The 23456-nt window shown below is 48.5% G+C and overlaps 1 protein-coding gene and 1 long non-coding RNA gene across 2 annotated transcripts; one reads left to right on the top strand and one right to left on the bottom strand.

The window, feature by feature from the left end:
• Nucleotides 1-6809: 6809 nt before the first annotated feature.
• Nucleotides 6810-20779, top strand: LOC114587138 (intelectin-1-like). The gene is made up of 8 exons (XM_028711095.2): nt 6810-6934; nt 8980-9052; nt 11255-11410; nt 12491-12738; nt 14613-14771; nt 15994-16114; nt 17977-18080; nt 20333-20779. The coding sequence occupies exons 1-8, from the start codon at nt 6827-6829 to the stop codon at nt 20483-20485; spliced, it is 1122 nt and encodes a 373-aa protein (XP_028566928.2). The 5' UTR covers nt 6810-6826; the 3' UTR covers nt 20486-20779.
• On the bottom strand, nt 18424-23447 carry LOC144325829 (uncharacterized). The gene is made up of 2 exons (XR_013391024.1): nt 23203-23447; nt 18424-21115 (listed from the first exon to the last, which is right to left on the bottom strand). It is a non-coding gene; the product is annotated as an uncharacterized LOC144325829 (long non-coding RNA).
• Nucleotides 23448-23456: the final 9 nt, after the last annotated feature.

Consider the following 23456-nt stretch of genomic DNA (forward strand, 5'->3'; position numbering starts at 1 on the left):
TCCCAGAAAAATGAAAGTCCAAAGGATGTAGTGGGCGATATACTTTTGAGCGTTTGAGGCTGTTTTTAGTGTGTTCTTGAAGAGGGTGGAGCCTGGAGAAGGCCGGTGGCTCATTAGCTGATGGTGCTAATTGTTTGACTGTTAATTATCAGAGCCGGGTTGGCTGAGAGGCATGAGGGTCCTGATGATGGAGATGGAGTTTTAATACGGTTTCCTGGAGGTGTTTTTACGAAGGATCTGGTGTTGGAGCATATAGTTGTGGTATCCAATATGGAAAGTGGGGCCCTGTCTTCACTTAGCTTGTTCCTTGCATTACGCCCAGTTCAACCAACCTGGGCGATGGACATTTGCAGGCTGAACTTGAGTGACCGTGAACTGGATTTTCTAGATTGATCAGAATCAGCATTTGTGGCTTTGGGCTGGTAGTGGTAGAAATTGTCCAAAGCCTTCCATTATCCACTTTGCTGCTAACTAACAATTACCTTATTTTTCGCTCCATAAGATGCACCAGACCATAAGACGCACCTAGTTTTTAGAGGAGGAAAACAAGAAAAAAATATATTCTGAATTCCAGAAGCCAGAACAGCAAGAGGGATTGCCGCTTTTGCTGCGATCCCTCTTGCTGTTCTGGCTTCTGGGATAGCTGCGCAGCCTGCATTCGCTCCATAAGACGCACACACATTTCCCCTTACTTTTTAGGAAGGAAAAAGTGCGTCTTATAGAGCGAAAAATACGGTAAGTAGCATGCAAACTCAACAAGCACAGTTTTTGTGGATGGCAGCAGGCAGGGGTGTAAGCCACAGGAATAGAGAGAGTTGCTTTTGTGTTCAGGTCCTGTTTGCCAATTTCCCCACAAGCATCTGGTTGGCCACTGTGAGAACAGGATGCTGGACAAGATGTCTCTTTGGCCTCTTCCAACAGGCTCTTATTTTCTTATGTTATGCTCTTACGTTTTTCATTTAAGGGGAGGGGGGCAAGATTCCTTGCCATCAAAAATAAATACCTCCGCACTCAACACACCCCTAACTCCTGGAATTTACTGCCACAAACTGTGGCGGTGCTGCTGCACTGAAGGAGCCTGGACTAGATGACCCTTGGGGTCCCTTCCGACTCTACAATTCTATGATTCTCTGGCTAGATGGGCCTGATCCAGCAAGCTCTTGTTATGCTCTTATGTTGCCTTAACAGCAATGCCACTGCTAATGGTGTGGAGCAGTTCTGTGGTTGGGAGAGAAGCCAGGCAGAGGAAGAGATCTCTTTCTAGAACTCTCTGTGCCTCCTTGAGTGATAAGCAGAGAGCAACTCCTTAATTGTGATAAGTGAGGCCTTCTCTTTTGTTCTGTAAAACAAAGTACCCAAATCAGACAGAGATAAGAGCGCAACCCCGCTCCTCTGGGTTTTAGGACCTCGGAAAGAAAGTTCATTGAACCCTTGTAAGTTCAATGGCAAACAAAAAAGGCCAGTAACAGATTACTCTTGGCCACCTCTCTTTCCCAGCAGCGGCAGAGCAAGCCAATCGGGCACCTGGGGTGAGCCGGGGCAGGACGCTCCGTGGGGCCTTCAGAGTCTGTCTGCCTCTTCCCACTCAGCTGCCCTACAGCTGGGGGGGAGGCAGCGGGCGGACCATTTGGGGCAGCACCCAAGCAACCACATCACTCAAAGGAGAGATGCGTTGCTTGTGCGTGCTGCCGGCTCCGTGGTGAATGCCGCCCAGCATACCGCCCCCACCTCACCCCCTTCCTCCGCCCCTGCTTCCCAGAGATGTCCAGTTACTACTTGCTTGAATATTGCAAGCTGAAGCCCTGCATTAAGGAATGATCAAAACAGTCTCCAGCCCTTACGAGGAGCACCAGATTAAGACCTTTAGAGGCCCTGAGCACTGAAAAGGTGCTGCCACTACGTAATTCAAAATAAAAATGGCATGGGGGAGGACTAGATAACTCTTGGGGTCCCTTCTAACTCTACAATTCTTCTGGTTGTTGTGTGTGTGTGTGAGTGCTTTGCTGGTGCCTGATTGTGCCTACACTGTTTACTAGGGAGCTGAGGTCAGTGGGCCTTACTTCTGAGTAAACATGCAGAGCTTTGTGCTGTTAATGTCTCAGTAGGAGGGGGAGGCCCAGGAACAACTGGACTAAAAGGGCTCTACTTTTGGGCCGCCACACTCACCCTTTTAAAAAAAGAACAGTTCTGTTTATGTTTACAACATTAGTCATTGTTCTTGCTTTCTGTTTTTCACAAAGCTTTTCATAGACATTGCTGCTTTGGTGGGTTAACATTTAAATGTCCCCCACCTTCTTTTTGTATTAACATTAAAAACACATATATGTTTGCTTTGGAGGGGGTGGTCTGTTGTACTGGGCAGAGTGCAAGTAGGGAGGGAAAGCTTAATTGTTATTATTTGTTCTTGAAGAGGCTTCAGATTGCTCTTCTGGGTGTTCTTTTCTGCTCCTAGGACTGTACCTGAGGGCTGCCATTCCTGTGCCTTTAGATGCATGCAATGGACAGAAATCCACCAGGTGCATCACCTGTTGGATTTCAGCCTGCTGTGCAAGGGAAAAGTGCCTGAGGGTTGCCACCCTTATTCCTGGCAAAGTTCCTGTGCCTTAGATGCAGCAGACAGAAATTCTGCCAGTCATGAAAGAGGAGAGGTGGGGAGAAAGAGCAATTTTTTAAAAAATGTTTCCTTTGAGGATAGCGGATGTCCCGAAACCTTAGTCTTCGCTGACATGTGCCTTTTACTGTGATTTGAATGTGTTTTGAAATATTTTATTGACCTCTCCTTGTTCACGTAACCTTAACAAATCTGTGCTTGCTGCTAGGAAAATCCTGAATTCCGCAGAAACGAGAGATGCCAAAATTACATATTTATTCCCTGTCCGAGAGAAACCACTTTTTATGGAAAAGCTGTATAAAATGTTTTGCTACCTTAACTGAATGTTAATGTCTCTTGGTTTTCTGTTTTGTTTTTTTAAATAATAATAATAATAATAATACCTGTATTTGAAATAAAACAGCTTTAATTCAAAACTGGAATGACAGAACGATAAACTCTGAAACCAACAATACCCTGCTTGTCTGCTGTTCTGTTCTGTGATTAAGATATTTAGGTGCTTCCAAGATGGAGCATAATACTACAAACAAGTAAATCAGATATTACAAATAGATGACAGCTGGTTTGGTTTTTTAACAGACTGGCTTTCCCCTAGAAAGGGTAAATACAAATTAAAATAGCGGGGGGGGGGGGGAGTGTCAGCTGGCAGTTTGATGCCAACATTGCAGATCCTACTTCTCCCACCAATGCTGCGTGCACCTCAATTTCCAAGCAGTGACACCTGTGTGTGCAGCAAAAAATGGGGGGGGGGGGCGAGGCTTTAATAGTGTCCCTGAAAATCTGCCGGAATCAATCTAGTTCTCGGAAAACCGAGGAGGTTTTTTCAAATACAACTATACCTTGTATTCTCAGACACAGAGCTCTTGGACTTCTTTTAACACCATGATTGAAAAACTGAGGTGTTGAAGGGCACCAAGAGGTCTGAGCTGTCACAGGTGGGGACTATTTAAACTCTTCCAATGTTCAAAACTCCCATTGTACTAGGCGCATTTTGCATCAGGGGATTTCATTGGCGCGAGAAGTTTCTGGGCTCTGGGTGCAGTACTGAGCCTAAGATTTCAGATTAAAACTGCAGAATAGAAGGAAAGGAGGACCTTTTTCTGCCTCCCCTCTTCCAACTACTTTCTGAAGACTGGAGAAGAGACCCTCTTAAGAATACTAGGGGGGTGGGCAGGGGAATGACTAGACCATGTGAAAAACGAAGATAACATTTTAGCCGCAGTTCGTTCATTTTCATCTTTGCATTCTTGTTATAAAAAAAGCGCACCTATTCTGTGGTTGTGCCCATAACCTAGGCTTAAGGTGCCATTTAGCTCCTAGCTTTCATATCTCAGTTTCTAACACTGAACTCTTCCATCTATGATCTATTATCCACGAACACTTGTACATAAAAGGGGTTCTGTCTAGCTCTGGAGCTTGTTGGTTCCAGTTCCAGAGTTTTGAATGCTATTGGGCTTGACATGGGGCTGGCTAACCACCCCGTTCAGGGGCCTGATCTGCCCACCCCCCACCCCAAGCAAAGGTCACACTGCTTTCAAAATAAAGCAAGCCACAGCCTGTCTCCTTTTTAAGGTGGAACGGAAATATCCTAACAGGGACCCCATGGAGATACAAATGTATATAGGCATTTCCCACCCTTTTCACCAAGGAGCTCAAGGTGACATACATGCTTCTCCTCCCCATACTGATTTAATCCCCGCAACAACCCTGTGAGGTGGGTTAGGCTGAGAGGCAGCAACTGAGCTTCATGGTCAAGTGGGCATTTGAACCCTTGACTCTTAAGCACTAAAGGTAAAAAAGGAAAAGGACGCCTGGACAGTTAAATCCAGTCAAAGGTGACGATGGAGTTGCAGCGCTCATCTCGCTTTCAGTCCGAGGGAGCCGGCGTTTATCCACAAACAGCTTTCTAGGTCGTGTGACCAGCATGACTAAACCGCTTCTGGTGCAACAGAATGCTGTGACGGAAACCAGAGCGCACGGAAACCCCATTTACCTTCCCTCCGCAGCAGTACCTATTTATCTACTTGCACTGGTGTGCTTTTGAACTGCTAGGTAAGCAGGAGCTGGGACGGAGCAACAGGAGCTCACCCCGTTGTGCGGATTCGAACCACCAACCTTCTGATCAGCAAGCCCAAGAGGCTCAGTGGTTTAGATCACAGTGCCACCCACTACACCTAACTGGCTTACAACAGCTCTGGGGCAAGTGACATTGAAGCTGAGTCCAAAAGGGGTTGCAGGTACCATGGATGGGCAGGGCCTGCGAGGCACTTGAAAGCCCCATCAGCTGGTTGTCGGGCCTTCAAAGCGCAGCAGAGGGCTCTCTGCAAACATCCATCTGCTTAGTTTGGCTGCAGTCTTCATGATTAGTTCAGGACTCCCATGCAAGGGAAGTTGCCTGCACATGTGACATTTTAAATGTACCAGATGCTCTTTGCATAATCCATCAAACCACATGACACTCAGAACAACCTATTCATTAAAATCTAGTCAAGGCTGGCTTTTGTGAACCTGTCACTTTGTGCTTTTTACACAACCACCAATCAACATACCCAGAAAGGGGTTGTATTTTTTGTGGGTTTTTTGCACCCTTTATTACCTTGATTTATGAGCTCTTCTTTCTTAGAACCAGGATCTGATCAGGAATTCTATCTTTAAATAAATAAATGAGTATTTGACTTGGGTCCCCCCCCCCCGAAAAGCACTGTAATATATATTTTAGTGATCCAATATGCAAATACTTTTTCTCCTAACCTAGCCTAACCAAAGGTTTTATTTTGTTTGGATTTCATTTTCCTCATTATCCTGGCACTGTTTCCGTGTTGCACAATATGCAAACACATTTATGTCTGCAGAGGACTTTCCCCCCTTTTTGCCACAGCAATGTTGTTCATTGAATGTGCACATGGGGCTATAGCAGAGCTCTCCAAATTTCTCATGTTGGCGACACACTTTTTAGACATGCATCAATTTCGCGGCACAGCAATTCGGTTTTAATAGCAAACTGGAGGTTAAACTAACCCCTTGTAAGAGATACAGACGCATACATAAACTGCAATGACAAAATGTACGGGGACACAGTTACACACCACAACTGGCACACAGCTGGCAGAGTTTGGAAAGCTCTGGGATATCAGGTCCCTGACATTTCCACACTTAATGTAAAGCTGTAGATAAAAGAGTACAGGCTACTAAGTGATGGAAGTATGCAATGCAGGGGATAACATTGCGCCCAAACCCAGCCTGCTGCAGGTCTGTTTCACGCTGAATAGAGTTGCAATATAGCTACTGGAATAAGTTACTGGACAGATAGATGGATGCCTGGGCCATTTGTACCTCATTGTCAGCTAGCTCCTTGGCACTCAAACAGTGTGGCTGCTGGCTCACCCCAAGAAAAACTGTCTCTGGATTAGGTGTTCTTGGTGGGCATAGGCACCAACCCCCAGGGGCTGAGGCAGTTCCAGCCCTCCCCCACTCCATGTATTTTTTTGAGCCCCTCAATTGTGCCAGGCCACCTCAATCTTCTGGAGAAGTTGTAGCCTCTGGTGGTGGGGATTTTCTTATAGTGAAAGAGGGAAGACTGCAGGGGTTAAGTAGTTTTGCACAATCCTGTTTTAGAGTGGCAGGTTCCAAGCTTTTCTGAGCTTCCACCCCACTGCATAGATTTATACGCAGTGGCCCCCTACCCTAACTCTATAAAAAGAGTTAGCGGTTTGGAAAACCCACTAAGAAAGTTTAATTCAACAAAATTAATGAACTTGATTTAGTGAGACCAGCCTTTCAGAATCTGAGAGTCGTTTACACCTCCAGCACCACCCCGGCTAGCAAAAGACCCTAAACCTCTTAGTAGCATGTGTAGGAAGACACTTGGGTCAGCTTCTGGTTTATCATGTCTGACAAAGTTCCCCCAAAGACAGGGCTGCAACTGAACACATAGCAGGAGGCCAGTGATATTCTTTTGGAGGCTTCTAGGTGCAATTTTAATTTCAGTGATATGCGACTCTGGAATGCAAGGCACCCAGTAACTTCTGCACCTTCTGTTGCAAAAAGTCTTGACTTCCCACCCAACTAGAAACTCAGGCTTGCAGGGGATGCCCCATGTCTGAAAACGAAGTCTTTTCCCAGAAACATTGCTGAAATCGTGAAACCCTTCCTCTGCCGCTCGGCCGACTCACCCTGCTCTTTGTACAAACAATTCTGGAGTCTGATAGTTCCTTGATGTTATCCCCCCGGCTGTTGACTTTTGTCAGCAAGCTGCTAATAAAAGGCAGGACAGAGGCGACCTCTTTGCATCAGAAGACCAGAACGTCGACATCTCCTAACCAGGTGAGCCGGCAATTTTCCTTCAAAGCCCAATAGTGTGATAGAATATGAAAGGAAATAGTCACACTCTTTGAACACAGAGAACCCACTACTGTAGAGCAGTAGGATTCAGCGGTCGCTGTGTTGATATCAGTTTTGGACAAACTTGAATACCCAAAGGGAGACAAGAGAGTTGTGGTGTATCAGTGACTGGTCTCTTTGCATTGCAGCAAATAGCAGCTGCGGGTGGGTGATGTTCCTGGCCGCTGCTGCTGGTGGTAACAAGAATAACAGTGGTGGTCCTGGTTGGTGGGGTGGGGTGTTACTACTACTAGGTTGGTATCAGTGCTTCCGACTGGTACTGTTGCACGATACCCCAACCTTCAAGTGGTGCAAGATCCCGTGGGTTACAGGGAATGAGGCACAGCAGAGACTACGGTGTCTTTAGGATATATGTTACAGATGGGTAGCCGTGTTGGTCTGCCATAGTCAAAACAAAAAAAATTCCTTCCAGTAGCACCTTAAAGACCAACTAAGTTAGTTCTTGGTATGCACGCACACTTCTTCAGGTACACAGTGTATGCATGCACACGAAAGCTCATACCAAGAACTAACTTAGTTGGTCTTTAAGGTGCTACTGGAAGGAATTTTTAGGATATCTGGTTTGTGTACAACCTGAGGCTACAATGGAGGGATTCGCAGCATCAGCACCACAGAAGGGTTGTTTCTCCCATAGCTGCAGCCTGGATTCAAGCAGAAATCAAACATCGTGATCTCGATCTCTCTCTGCCTTTTCCAGCCAGCAACTTTCCCCAGCCTTCTTATCACACATCACAGCCAACTCTCAGCTCTAGTTAGGAGGAGCTGAAGGAGGGTCCCCCCCATTTGCCTCTGGCAAAGGGCCCCCTCTCCTTTCCTGCAGGTTGTCAGATGACGCCACGTCTGGCCCCAGGCTAGGATCCGCACCTGTGGGCAGAATATTCAGAGCAGACGTCCTTTGGTCTTGCAGTTATGGCTGTGATCGTGGAAGAGCGGACATTCAACGCTGCTCAACTTCAGTCATGGAAAACTTCAGATGGTCTCAAATGCAGGGGCCAGATTACTGATTTGGGTTCCCATTAGATCTTATATAACCCATTGTTTCAAAACAGCGGCACTGGTTGCCCGTTCATTCCCGGACCCAAGTCAAGGTGCTCATGTTAGCACTCAAAGCCCTAAATGACTCAGGCCCCAAATATCTGAAAGACTGTCTCCTTCCCTGCAGACGCTCCAGGAGGTGGTGTGGTTAAGATCAGCAGGGGGGGTTCCCTCTTGGTAGTTCCTTCGCCCTCAGATGCTCAGGGGGGCGGGGGGCCCAAGGAGAGAGGGCTTTCTCTGTGGTGGCCCCTAAGTTGTGGAAGTCCCTGCAAAAGCGCATCTGGCACCTTCATCCTACAGCTTTCGGAGGATGCTGAAGACGCACCGCTTTGCCCTGGCTTTTGACGCTTGAGGGATATATTATTAGGACCCACCTTATTTTTATGGTTGTAAACTGTTTTTTAATTGTTTTTAATGTTGATTTTAATGCTGTAACCCACCATGGGGCCTTAGGGTGAAGGGAGGGGAATGAATGGATGAATGGATGAATGAATGAATGAAGGTTGGTGTGGATGGGCCATGGATAGCTCAGTCAGTAGAGCAGGAGACTCTTGATCTCAGGGTTGTGAGTTCAAAGCCTCGTGGTCCCTTCCAACTCTACAATTCTAAAGCAAGTGATGAATCGTGTTGATTGTGGGGCGCTGGATTAAGAGAGACGAATTGTTCAGTCCTTTGACTAAGACCACTCCTTTTTTTTCTGGGGGGATGCATAACCTTAAACATTTTGTGAATCTTTGTACTTTTGTCCATTTATTGTATTTCTTTTTCCCGATTTGAACGATAAAATAGTGATTTTCTTGAGTCAAAATGAGAGTACCCTTAAACATTTTTTTAATTTTTTTTAGGGGGGGAGCACTGATTATGGCCCACCAGTTCCTATGGGTGAGCCACCCCTGTCATTGACTCACCAGCCCTCTCATTTTCACCCACAGAAAAAGCCCACCATGAAGCGATTTGCTCTCCTCCTTTTACTTTTGGCTGACCTCCCAAAAGGGGACCTGTGTGGTAAGTATATGCTGGTGCCTAGGGCGGGGGGGGGGGGGGGGAGAGAGAGAGACTGTGCCAGGATGTTGTGCTTTTCTTTGGTCTTTTTTTTGGGGGGCAAGGGGCCTTTCCATACACATTTGGCATATCTTGGGGCAAACTCTTGGAACCGTTGTGTTGGAAGGGCACCTCCAAAGGACATCTAGCCGAGCCCCCTGCCAATGAAGGAGATGTACACCTACAGCACCCAGTGATAAGTACCTGTCCAGCCTCCACTTAAAAGCCACTAGTGATTGAAGAGTCTCTCACCTTCCAGGACTCTGCGTTCCACAGCTGAACACCTTGTGCCATCAGGAAGTTCTCCCTGCTATTGAGTCAAGATCCTATTTCTCATAAATTGAAACTGCTGGTTTCAGCCCTCGCCTCCGGAGGAACATAAATCAGATCTGCTTTCTGTGAGAGCCCTTCAGATGTTTGAAGTTGGTGATTGTATCTTAAGAACACAGCAAACATCTCCTGGGTCAGGCGGCCAACCACCCGTCTAGTCCAGCATCCTGTTCTCACAGGGGCCAAACAATTGCCGGTGGGAAGCCCGCAATCAGGATCCGAACGCAAGAGCCCTTTCCCCTCTTGCGGCTTCCAGAACTGCTAGTAGCCATTGATAGTCTCCTCCTCCTCCTCCTCCATGAATTTGCCCAATCCTCTTTAAAAACCATCCAAGCTGGTGGCCATCACCGCCCCCTGTGGCAGGGAGTTCCATAGTTTAACGATGTGCTACGTGAAGAAGCCCTTTTGTTTCTCCATCCTGACTCTTCCAATATTCCACTTCATTAGATGTCCCCCGGGTTCTAGTGTCAGGAGAGCGGGTGTGTGGGTGTGTCTCAGCCTTTGGTCTCTTCTCCAGATTGAACAAAGCTTCTTAAACCTTTTCTCACAGGATTGGCTTCCCAGGCCCTTGACTGCCCCCATTTCCAGTTTGTTCATATCCCTTCCTGACAACCAGAACTGGAAACAGTATTCAGGTGAAATCTGACCAAAGTAGAATGGAGCAGTACCAGTGCTGTTGGGTTTTTGTTTTTTGTTTTTTTTAAAGGGTACTCACGGGTACATGGGTAAAAGCCTCAGCGCCTAGGGCTTGCCGATTGAAAGGTCGGCGGTTCGAATCCCCGCGGCGGGGTGCGCTCCCGTTGCTCGGTCCCAGCGCCTGCCAACCTAGCAGTTCGAAAGCACCCCCAGGTGCAAGTAGATAAATAGGGACCGCTTACTGGCAGGAAGGTAAACGGCGTTTCTGTGTGCTGCGCTGGCTCGCCAGATGCAGCTTTGTCACGCTGGCCACATGACCTGGAAGTGTCTCCGGACAGCGCTGGCCCCTGGCCTCTTAAGTGAGATGGGCGCACAACCCCAGAGTCTGGCAAGACTGGCCCGTACGGGCAGGGGTACCTTTACCTTTACTTTACTCACGGGTACACAGTACTGGCACCTCTTTTTCGTTGTTAAAAAGTGTGGCACTTACTGTAACAACTTCATGGTGAGTAAGGTAAAGGTAAAGGGACTCCTGACCGTTAGGTCCAGTCACGGACGACTCTGGGATTGTGGCGTTCACCTTGCTTTATTGGCCGAGGGAGCCGGTGTACAGCTTCCGGGTCATGTGGCTAGCATGACTAAGCCGCTTCTGGCGAACCAGAGCAGTGCACGGAAACGCCATTTACCTTCCCGCCGGAGCGGTACCTATTTATCTACTTGCACTTCGTGCTTTCGAACTGCTAGGTGGGCAGGAGCAGGGACCGAACAACGGGAGCTTCCTCCTGTCGTGGGGATTCAAACTGCCAACCTTCTGACCTATTTTTCCAGGGGAAAAAGTACTGACCATTACTTCTCACATTCTGGACACTATACTTCTTTTGATACAACCTAGAATTGCACTGGCCCATTTTGCTGCCATACCACACTGCTGGCTCACGTTTCGCTTATCCATTAAAACCCTGGATGCCTTTTCCTAGGTTCTGCTGTCAAGCCAAGTTGTCACCCTTCCTGTATTTTGTCCCTGTGGGTCTGCCTACGTAAGTGCATTGATCTCTGTTGACATTCATGTTGTTAGTTCTGGCCCAGTTCCCCGTCCTGCCAAGGTCACCCTGGATCCTGCTTCCGTCTTCCAACCTGGGCAACTCCCTCTCCATATGTCTGGGTAACTCAGCCTGTTCACACCGATTGTCCTGCACGCAGATAGCAGCTGCTGCCTCAGCTCCGCAAAGCAAGATGTCCTGGGTCTGCTGCAGAAGTGGGAAGAGGCCTCATCCTGCAGCACAAGCAATCCACACGGTCTTCACAAGCTTCCAAGGAGCTGCAAAGAAATCAAGAGCTCCTCGCCAGGGTGCACAGGTGAGGAAATAAGCAGCTGTTCCGTGGACTACAACTCCCACCATCCCTAGCTAACAAAGACCTGTGGTCAGGGATGATGGGAATTGTAGTCCGTAAACAGACCCAAGTTTGGGAAACACTGATCTAAAGGTGGCCAAGTCTTCTTAAGACCACCCAATTGCTTGATCCTGTATTGATCCTGAAGGAGTTAAGACAGTTATGATTAAATGGGCGCAAGATTTTGGTCACAATATTGAATTAGAGATGTGGGAAAGATTATGGACAAAAACAATTAAATTCACTGCCTGTACGGCATTAAAAGAACATTTAATGAAGATGATGTATAGGTGGTATTTGACGCCGACTAGCTAAAATGTATAGAAATTAAGATAAGGTATGTTGGAAATGTAAGGAGAAGGAAGGGAATTTCTTTCATATGTGGTGGACATGTCCTAAGTTTAAAGCCTACTGGGGTATGATATATAATGAACTGAAAAAGATTTTCAAAAATACCTTTAGTAAAAAACCAGAGGCTTTCTTATTAGGGATAATAGGTGAAGAAATTCCCAAAAAAGACATAAATATATTTATGTATGCTACCACGGCAGCAAGGATACTTTTAGCCCAGAAATGGAAGCAGCAAGAACTTCCAACGTTGGAAGAATGGCAGACAAAGATGATTGAATAGGTTAAGCTGGCGAGACTGACGGGGAAAATCCAAAACCAGTGCAACTGTTTGAAAAGGACTGGAATAAATTTGTACAATATATGAAGGAACATTGCAAACATTTGAAAACATTTGCAGGATTGATTTAAAATATTTTGTAAGGTTATGATTTGATACCTGTTTATAAATATTAGAAGTAAGTCTTTTAAGTATGGAGATAAGGTAAATAGGGTGATGATTTAGAAATGCGAAGGTAAAAGTGATTACATATGGAAGTCAGGGAGGGGGACGGGAGGAAGTCAAAGCTCAATTTGAGCAAAGATATATGTGATGAAGAAATTTTATTTGGTTGTTATAAAGGAAAAAAGAAAATTTAATAAACATTATATTAAGGGAGCGGGAAAGATCCTGTCTTGATCCTGTCTTTTGAGCAGATGGGTTGTATTTCCTGGCCACGGAAGACGGAGAGATCTACCAGACCTTCTGTGACATGACCACCAACGGAGGAGGCTGGACTCTGGTGGCCAGCGTCCACGAAAACAACATGTATGGGAAATGCACCGTGGGGGACCGCTGGTCCAGCCAGCAAGGCAGTAACGCCAACTACGCTACAGGAGATGGAAACTGGTCCAACAACTCCACCTTTGGGTCAGCTATAGCCTCAACCAGTGATGACTACAAGGTGAGACTGTCTTTGTAGTGGCGCAATAGGCGAACGATGTCCTTTGTCTGCCTATTCAGAAGTCCACTGCTACTGAGTTCAGCAGAGCTTGGCCCCAGCAGTAATGTAAAACATGCTGTCAGAGACTGCCTCCAGGTCCCAGCTCACAGAGGACCAACGCTAGCCAGTAGTAATGTACAAAAGTCTTTATTGCAGTACAGTTTCCATTTTCAAGCCCTAGCGTGCGTCTCTACGTCTAGAGACTAGACCGGCGAAGCTCCGTCTGAATCTCCGCCCCCTGTACACCAGCTTAAGACTCTAACCTTACTCCACCTCTTCCGTCTCTCCTTCCGCCTCTGGGTCCTACTACCCCCCCGGGGTCCCTTCCTTCCTGGACGCTTCGGACGCGGACCCCTCTGACTCTTCCCCCTCCCTTCGGCGGGCTTTAGGACATGGCTCCCTTTCCGGGCTGCTCACTGCGCCACCCTCTTGTACGTTTGAACTTGGCGCGCGTGCCCAGTCTCCAACCTTCCTTTTGACCGTTTCCTCGCTCTCTGATGCAGGCGTGGCCAATCCTGACTCATGTCCTTCCGCTGACGGAGAGCTGCCTGATGTCGATACCTGGGACTCCTCCCCCCTACTGCTCTTTGGTGGGGAAGCTGGTCCCGATTTCCAACTGCTGCTCTCTGAGTCCCCTCTGGCCCCTCCTTCCTGGGGTGTTCCCCTTGGCAACCCCTTTGCTCTGACCACGGGAGCCCCCTTCTGTGAATCCTCCGATTCACTGGAAAGACTTAGAGACCTAGGGCGGCTGTCATCGCTAACCTCTCCCTCGGATTCCTCCCCCTCGGTCTCTATCTCCTCCCTTTCCTGTGCCTCTGCTCCTGAACCCCTGACACATGCGAAAGGTTAAAACAACAAGAGATGGAAACAAATAAAAATCCGCGTCAACTTTCTAAACATCTGGGGAGGTTTGTCTAAACTGGAGGCTCCGAGGAAAGGTACAATGATACCCCCGGCTGATATCAAGTGGCAGGGAGTTCCAAAGTTTCGCCATATTAAATGACTGAGTTCTTACAAATGTGGGTCTTATGCGGCACCTGTGTGAGAATGGCAATTCTGCCAATTGAAGGTACATCGGGAAATGTTTCAAAGACATCCCCCTAAAAGGCAAAAACAGGGACAAAAATAGACTGCCTGTACAGGCCACAAATATACCGTATTTTTCTCTATAGGACGCACCGGACCATAGAACACACCTTGTTTTAGAGGGGGAGAACAAGAAAAAAAATTCTCCCCCTCTCTGCTCAGCGCCCCTTCAGCGAAGCGGCAGGAGAAACGGAGCCCCTTCCATTTCTCCTCCCACTTGGCTGAAGGAGCGCTGCGCAGCTCTCCCTCTCTGCTGAAGCCAGGAGAGTCTTGCTCTCCTGGCTTCAGCGAAAGGAACCTGAAGCCTGCAGAGCACAGCAGGAACTCGCGCTGCGCTCTGAAATCTTCAGGCGGCTATCCCTGAAGCCTGGAGAGCGAGAGGGGTCAATGCGCACCGACCCCTCTTGCTCTCCAGGCTTCAGCGAAAGCAACGCAAAGCCTCCGGAGTGTGGAGGGAGCGCTCCCTCTGCGCTTCGGAGGCTTCGCGTTGCTATCGCTGAAGCCAAGGAGCCTGCATTAGCTCTATAGGACACACACACATTTCCCCTTAATTTTTGGAGGGGGAAAAGTGCATCCTATAGAGAGAAAAATACGGGAATCAGTGGAACTTGCAAGGGGGGGGGAAATACAGAGGAAAAGGCTCTTTCTCGACAGTGTCTCCTGTTACTGTAAAAGACACACACACACACCCCAATTTAAAAACCAAACCCTCCTCCCCCTCTCACACCCCTGATTCTCTTTCTTTCCAGAATCCTGGCTATTATGACCTTGAAGCAGCAGACATGGCCATATGGCACGTCCCCAACAACACCCCCATGAAGAAATGGCGCGAGTCTTCGCTCCTGAGATACCGCACCGAAACCGGGTTCTTGTCTGAGCTTGGAGGGAACCTTCTCAGGCTCTACCAGGTAAGCAAGTCATGACTCAGGATTTCTGCCGGCTGACTCGGCATTTGGGATTTGGGTGGTTGAGCGGGGCAGGAGACTTCCCCCCCTTTTTTTTTTAGTAATCGGGACCCAGGAAGCTCCCTCAAAACCGTCTACACTGACAGACAGCAATGGCTCTCCAGGATTTTAGACAGGAGTGTCCCTCTAACCTCACCTGGGGAGGCCACCAGCAGAGATTGAACCTGGGACCTTCTGCTTTCAAGGCAGACCCTCTGCCACTGAGCTACAAGGGCCCTTCCCCAGGCCTCCAGGTTTTCCTAGGAAAGCCCTGCTGTGGCGGAGACCCCAGATCAGGGCCCCATCTGGGCCTGGGGCCTCCAGCAAGCCCACAAGCAGGGCAGGAAGGCACCCCCTGGTCACATACTGGGGTCTCACGGACCCTCCAAGTGCCCCCATTTTCAAGGGACAGTCCCAGATTTACAGAAGCCATCCCAGTTTCTGAATTGGTCCTGGAATGTTCTCGCTTTTACTTAGGTAAAGGTAAAGGGACCCCTGACCATTAGGTCCAGTCATGACCGACTCTGGGGTTGCAGCGCTCATCTCGCTTTATTGGCCGAGGGAGCCGGCGAACAGCTTCCGGGTCATGTGGCCAGCATGACTAAGCTGCTTCTGGCGAACCAGAGCAGCGCACAGAAACGCCGTTTACCTTCCCACCGGAGCGGTACCTATTTCTCTACTTGCGCTTTGACGTGCTTTTGAACTGCTAGGTTGGCAGGAGCAGGGAGCAACAGGAGCTTACCCGATTGCAGGGATTCGAACCGCTGACCTTCTGATCGGCAAGTCCTAGGCTCTGTGGTTTAACCCACAGCGCCACCCGCGTCCCATCGCTTTTGCTTAGGACGTCCCTGTTTTCATCAGAGAAACATTGGAGGATATGGAATAGGGTGTCCCTAATTTCATCCAAGTCTGGGATGAGGCTGGGTGGGAGATTTGGGGGGGGGGGTCTCTCTGAGGCAGAGGAGACAGAAAAAGTGGGAGCAGCTCCACCCTAGAAGGGGCCCAATTCACCCGCTGTCTTTTTGTACTGGGGCTCCCGTCCCCTTGGCCTGTGTCACGTCCCTGTGCTGAGAGTAATTAGATGTTCTGGATCTCCTTTCCTCCCTTATGGATCTTTTCTGGCTGAGCATGAGGAACGTCACAAGCCCAAAGCGAGCCTCAGATCCCTTCCTGCTTCTCTTTTCAGAAATACCCCGTGACCTATGGGATTGGCACCTGCCAGACCAACAATGGCCCAGCCGTCCCCGTCACCTACGATGCAGGGAGTGCCCAGAATACCTCGGACTACTATTCTCCAAACGGGCGAAGTAAGTCTTGCTTCCTTTGACCAGACTGTGGCTGAGCATAAATAAGAAATGGGGACGGGGCTCTTGAGGGCTCTGGTGAGGTCTCTCCTCGGCCTGCTGCTCAACTCACTCAGGTGCCTAACTTGACTGCCTGCCTAACTATTTGCCAAGATGCTTTGTTGCAAGGCCTGAGACACATTTATTGAAAAACTGGGTTTACTGAAGAACTGGGTTCCCTCGCATGCTCACCTTACCTGGCTTATTTTTTAAAAAATACCGTATTTTTCGCTCTATAGGGCACACTTTTTCCCCTCCAAAAATGAAGGGGAAATGTGTGTGCGTCCTATGGAGCGAATGCAGGCTGCGCATACCGGGCTTCAGGCAGCTATCCGCAAGCCTTCGGAGCCCGGCGGGAGTTCCACGGCTAAAAATGAAGCCAAGACAGTGAGCGGGATCAATCCTGCTCACTGTCTTGGCTTCTGCCAAAGCCGTGCGCAGCCTCTCCCGGATGGAGAGGTTGCGTGCGGCTAAAGAGGAAGTCAAGAGAGCCAGCGGGATGGATCCCGCTCGCTGTCTTGGCTTCTTTGCTCTTTGGGGCTGGGGGGGGGGAAAATAATTTTTCCCCCTTTATTTCCCCCCTCCCTAAAATCTAGGTGTGCCCTATGGTCCGGTGCGCCCTATAGAGCGAAAAATACGGTAAATAACAAATTATGTATCTCTGCAACAAGGGTTTAGGATGCGGCAGTGTGACTGAGGCTCAAGTTACGCAGTTATGTGTGGCACGGAGACAGCAAATAGAGAAGTTTTTGTCCCTCTCTTGTTTAACACTAGAACTCATGCACATCCCATGAAGCTGCGTGTTGGAAGATTCAGGACAGACCAAAAAACGAGGGCTTCTTCAGGAAGTGCATAGATAAATTATTATGGAACTTGTTCCAACTTGGATGGCTTTAAAAGAGGATTAGACAAATTCACTGGGGGGTATTGGGTTGTGGTTTTGTTGTTGTTTCTATCATGTGTTTGGTGCTTTCATGTTGTATTTTTATGTCGTGAACCACTCTGAGATCTGCAGATGAAGGGCGGTATACAAATTTTAATAGTAGTAATACTAGATGGCTATCCTCTGTCTCGCAGTAATGCTTCTAAATAGCAGTTCTTGGAAACCACAGGAGGAGAGAGGGGCTCTTCTGCTCTGGTCCTCTTTTGGACTTCCCAGAAGGGGCATCTGGTTGGGCCCTGTGAGAACAGGATGCTGGGCCATAGCTGTCAACTGTCTCTTATTTGGTGGGAAACTCCCTTATCCCAGCGCTGTGTCCCCCCTTATTGATGATGTCCCTTAAATTTCCTGGGTTTCAAAGCAGCTCCTCTCCCTCCCTCCCTCCCTCCCTGCCGGCCAGGGAGGAGGAAGGCTCCAACTGTGTTGCTTGGCTGCGTTGCTCACCCAATAAGGAGTCTAAGAACGACTGGGGGGGTGGAGCTTGCATGCCTTGTGGCAATCAAATCAGCCGCGTTGCCTGGGGACTCGCCTTTGCTCAGCGCTTCCCAGCGGAGAGGCGACGGTGGTTTTCCTTGCTGCATCCCCTTTGCTGGGTTGCTGCACTGTGGGAACCACCACTTGAGGCTTCGTTTGGCTGCTGGCTGGGCTTTCTGTCTTTGGCTCGGAGGGGCTCAGAAGTTGAACATACCTGTGCTCTGAAAATCCCTTATTTTGGCTGCTGGTCCCTTATTTTCAAATCTGTAAGTTGACAGCTATGTGCTGGGCTAGGTGGGCTCCTGGCTTGATCCAGCTGGCTTTTCTGATGTCCTTACGCCCAGCTGCTGGCCAAGGTTTTCCACCAGAGGGACTAAAGACACTTCTGCTATTTCTCCTTTCTTTTTCTCAGCCGAATTTGTCGCTGGCTTTGTGCAGTTCCGAGTGTTTAATCACGAGAAAGCCGCCATGGCTCTGTGCGCTGGTGTTAAAGTCACGGGATGCAACACAGAACACGTGAGTCTCCTCACCAGCCTTGAATCCACAGCGAGAGGCCCTCTCCTCTCTTCTTGGCTTCTGCTAGTTTCCCCTCCCAACAGCCACTTTTAAAGGATTTGAGTAGTCTCTGCATGCCCTCCACTTTCAACTTAGGGTGCTGCAGGTTCTCTAGCCTTTCCTGTATCTCCTGAAGTTCCTTTTGCCAGCTGGGGCCCTCCTCTTCCACGAAACCCTCAACTCTTGCTTGCCTTCTGTTATAAAACTGCTCCTTTTCCCTTATGGGGTACCCAAGAGTCCATACAGAGTCCTTATGAAGGTTCTCTATCGGTAGGAGAAAATAACAGAGGCCAACCAGAGAATATTGAGAAGCAAAGCAGCTAGTAAGCCTGATCTTTATTAAACTGTTGCAACAGGGTGCTCCCCCCAACCCACATCAAAGTGCAAGTAGATAAATAGATAAATGTTGCATTCCAAAAGCAAGGAAGGATTGGACTCTGATTAATAAAATACACACGAGGCTTGACCAGCAACAGTGGCGTAGCGTGGGGGGTGCAGGGGGGGCCGGGCGCACCGGGCGCAACATCTGGGGTTAGGGCAAATCCACGGGTTAGGGGGCGCAAATCCACGGGTTAGGGGGCGCAAATCCACAGGTTAGGGGGCGCAAATTACTTGCCTTGCCCCGGGTGCTGACAACCCACGCTACGCCACTGACCAGCAAGACTCTGGAAGTGCCAATAATAATTTGTGCACCCCTTGGCCCAGGTCGTTTTATTCACAAAATAACTTTTTACACAGTGTTCCTAAGAACCAATCAGATTTCCTCTGAGCATTTCAAAAACCCCACGTGGGACAAAGTCAGATCAGAAGAAATCCTTTTAACTACAAAGAAAGTATTTCCTATTTGAGCATGTATACGTGGTTAAGCTAAATAAACAGGAACCAAGGAGGAATGCATTTAGTACCCCGCCCCCCGAGGTCATAAACCCATAGGAAAGAAAGACACATTTACCATCCCCGTGTAAACTCTGTTCCTGGCTCTTAAGATCTATCTAAAGATTAACAAAACTAACAAAAGCTACATCAAAGCTACCTTCTACCTTTATGGCTCAGGATGCCTGGTGAACAATTGGCCTGTGTTTAGAATGCTTTTACTTGCCTGTCAGGCGTAGAGAAAGCAAATGGCAGAGGTGCAGGCTTGTGGGATTCGATCTGAAATTATTGTCAATGACTCAAACCCAGTCAAGCAGTGTTTTCATTGCGACACAATGGCTTGTTCCATTTTTCATAATTCCTCATAGCAATCCTACCTGACCCCCACATACCGCTCCGGCGGGGAGGTAAAACAGCATTTCCGTGCGCTGCTCTGGTTTCGCCAGAAGCATCTTAGTCATGCTGGCCACATGACCTGGAAGCTGTCTGCAGACAAACGCTGGCTCCCTCGGCCAGTAAAGCCAGATGAGCGCTGCAACCCCAGAGTTGTTTGCGACTGGACTTAACTGTCAGGGTCCTTTACCTTTTAGATCAAGACCACCCAACAATACATCATACATACATCACAGAAGGGGCAGTCTACAGCAGAATCCTGCCTGGCAGAAAACTTGTTAATGGGTTTACCTGGACAGCTTGGCCATTCTTTTGTGATGATATATACTTACAGTAATTCCTGAGTCCAGGTCACAGGCTCACCCTATTCATACCCAAATGTGCCCTTAAGGCAGGATTTGTAAGCACAGAGACAATGGCGAGGTTTTTCCCATTTCCATCCAAACTGCGGAGGAATATTTGAGGTCACTGAAAGAGTCAAAATGGCTTTAGGACTGTTTCAGACATATGGTTTATATATTTATGTATGTGTTTGCCTGGTACTTTTATGAACATTTATTTTATATCTTAGACCTTATAATTCTCACAACACCTTCCTTGTTATAAACAAACTGGGGGTGACCAAAGACTGAGCAGTCAGTGCATTTAGTAATGCAGCTCAAAAGTGCCACCACCTTGGGTGGATTTTGCTGTTGCAAAAAATATCCCCTTGCTGGCTGGCTGACAGTGGCCTGATCACACTCTGATCCCTAAGTCCATCTCTCAGCAGAGTTCACAAGACTAGGTGTATTTTGTATTTGCCCCCTGAGTTTCTTTTTCTCCTTTGCTGCTGAGCTCTGCAATCCATCAAGCGCATTTCAAACTGCGATCCCATCCTCTCCGTAGGGCTTGCATCCCCTCCCAATTTGTCCCACCTCTCTCCTCTTGTTCTTTCTTCCCTTTCCTAGCATTGCATTGGGGGAGGAGGCTTCTTCCCAGAAGCCAGCCCTCGGCAGTGCGGCGATTTTGCCAGCTTCGACTGGGACGGATACGGTACTCACAAAGGCTGGAGCTCTTCCAAAGAGATAACGGAGTCTTCCGTGCTGATCTTTTACCACTGATTCCAGCAGAGGCCGGTGCTGCAGAAACAGATGCGTCAGAGCCACAATTCTGAAGACGAGAAACTTCTATTTGGGGGGTGCAGCGGGGTTGGGGAACCTGGAGCCTTCTGGGGGCTGTTGACCAGCATGGCCAGTGATCAGGAATGCTGGGAGCCGCCACAGTCCAACAACAGCCCCCCCCTAAAATAATGTTTATTCATTTTCCATAAAAAAAAACAACCAATTATTAACAAATCAAATTCCCAACCTTGAATACAGAAACCTCAAAGGCAATAAAATTGTAAAAGCACTGCATTGAGATAGTCCCTGTGGGGTTTGTTCTCTGTGTGACCGAAGGAGATGCATTCCTTTGGAGAGGGCTTCCGGGTGAACATCGCCCTAACCTAAGAACATAAGAACAGCTTGGCTGCTGGATCATGGGTGGCCCATCTAGTCCAGCCTCCTGTTCTCACAGTGGCCAAGCATCAATGGGAAACCCACAGGCAATTCTCTTTTAAAGCCACCAAGGTGGCGAGCACCCCTGCCTCCTGTGGGAGGGAGTTCCATAGTTCAACGTTGTGCTGTGTGAAGGACTTCCTTTTCTCTGTCCTGAATCTTCCAGCACTCAGCTGCATTGGATGTCCACGAGTTCTAGTGCCACAAGAGAGGGAGAGAAACTTTTATCCATCCACTGTCTCCACGCCATGAATAACTTTAGACACTTCTATTGCATTGCTTCTTACTTACCTTTTCTCTAAACTAAAAAGTCCCACACGCTTTTCATCATATCAACCCCTGAATATCCACACAGGAATTTTATCTGCTGATCCCAGCTAGACTTAGTGAAGGGTGTAAGAATCACATCATCATCATCATCATTATTAATGTTGCACTTCTGACACCAGTGTTGCATGTAGCCCAAACTCTGAGTAGCCAGACTCTAGGTGTGCCTGCATTCACCCAAGGTCCAGTTTCCTTAGAATGAAACCAAATAGAGACCATGGTATCTTTGGGATATATAGTTTTATTTACAGTACACATATACAATATATAACCTGCTCTCAGCGTTAACACCTCAGTAGATCTTTCTTCGATGTTAGGGTTCCAGGGAAGCCCCAAGCCACAGCTTGGGGTCCAGGAGAGAGCAAGACAATATCTCTGTCTCTTCATATTCCAGCATCAACCCAACTCACACACAATTCCCCACTTTGTCCTATTGGTCCCCATATTAGGGTGACTGTGGCATCCAGCCAGGTGGAGTGGGAAAAGCCCACTTTGTCTCTATGGCAACAGAGCTCACTTGGTTAAGATGCAAATGACAAGTACTGTACTTAGCTTTCCTGGCAAAGATACTCATAGACAGAGGATCACAGAGGCCCAGGGTATCATTCAGACTGACCCCCCTCACTCTAGCTAAATGAGGGGTGTGTATTTGGGTTAAATGTGGGTCTGAAATGGTGGGAGGTGACTGGCCCCCACTGGCAGCAGCTCTCCAGAGTTTCAGGCAGGGAGTTTCTCGAAGCCCTACCTGGCAATGTCAGAATTTGAACCTGGTGCCTTCTGCAATGCAAGGGGGAAGCGCCACCACTGAGCTATGGCTCTTCCCCTAAACTTGGGAGATATGAGTTCTCTACTGTATTTAAAAGGAAGGGATAGGTTCTCACTAGAAACATTGCTTAAAGGGGAACCGCCTGGGAGAAGCTTAAGCTTCTCAAAGTGGAATGAAAGTGGAAGAGAGATGTTTCAGCCAGCTGCCAGACAGAATGGCAGGAGCCTCAAAGTTCCGAAGAAGCGTCAAGACGCAGGAGGCGCAGGATTGGCCCAGGGCGCAAGTGGGTGGGTTGTCAGGTTAACAGTGACCCACCCTTCTTTGTGACATCTTATTTTTCTGCTCAGGGTGGGAGTTAGAAGCGAGGTAGTTAGTATGGGAGAGAATAGAAGAGGCTCTTGGTTTTGATGTTTACATATATATATATAATATTTATACATTTGCTTGCTTTTAAAATGCCCTGTTCTTCATTTCCAACGTGCTAAGAAAGATATTCTGCATCTCTCAAGGTGCCTCCAGGCTAATGCATCAACACCCCCACCTGCCACCAAGATCTGTTCCCCCGCCCTTGCACTTTTAAGAGCATAAGGCACGCCTGTTGGGTCAGGCTAAGTGGCCCACCTGGTCCAGCATCCTGTTTTCACAGAGGCCAACCAGGTGCCTTATTGAGAAACCCTAATCCTCTTTTAGTGACACGGATGGCGCTGTGGGTTAAACCACAGAGCCTAGGACTTGCTGATCAGAAGGTCGGCGGTTCGAATCTCCTGACGGGATGAGCTCTTGTTGCTCAGTCCCTGCTCCTGCCAACCTAGCAGTTCAAAAGCACGTCAAAGTGAAAGTAGATAAATAGGTACCACTCCGGCGGGAAGGTAAACAGCGTTTCCATGCGCTGCTCTGGTTCGCCAGAAGCGGCTTAGTCATGCTGGCCACATGACCTGGAAGCTGTACGCTGGCTCCCTCGGCCAATAAAGTGAGATGAGCGCCGCAACCCCAGAGTCGGTCACGACTGGACCTAATGGTCAGGGGTCCCTTTACCTTTTAATCCTCTTTTAAAGCCAGGTTGGTGGCTATCACTGCCAACTGCGGGAGGGAGTTCCACAGTTTAACCGGGCGTTGCATAGTGTTTTTCCTTCGCGAGGGCAACTGTCCAGCCCCTTGCATGGCGCTGTTGGGAAATGTTTATACCTACCGTTGTTCCATTGCAAAGAGAATCATCGAAGGAGCGCGCTTCAAAGCATCCGCGAGAGGGCTCTAGCTTTGCCGGCGACGCCTTTTTGCAAAGGTTTCAACCCCTCCCAGCAGAAATTGCATTTCCTCCCGCAGCAGCTTCCTGGGGCTGCCCTTAGCCGGGAGTCGGCTTCACTTCCTGCCTGAAACTTACAAGCCCCTAAAACAAGGGATCGTGCAATGCACAGGTTGCAACAGCCTTTGCAAGGGGGGGGG

This window comes from Podarcis muralis, chromosome 16 (assembly GCF_964188315.1).
Source record: "Podarcis muralis chromosome 16, rPodMur119.hap1.1, whole genome shotgun sequence".
NCBI lineage: Eukaryota > Metazoa > Chordata > Lepidosauria > Squamata > Lacertidae > Podarcis > Podarcis muralis.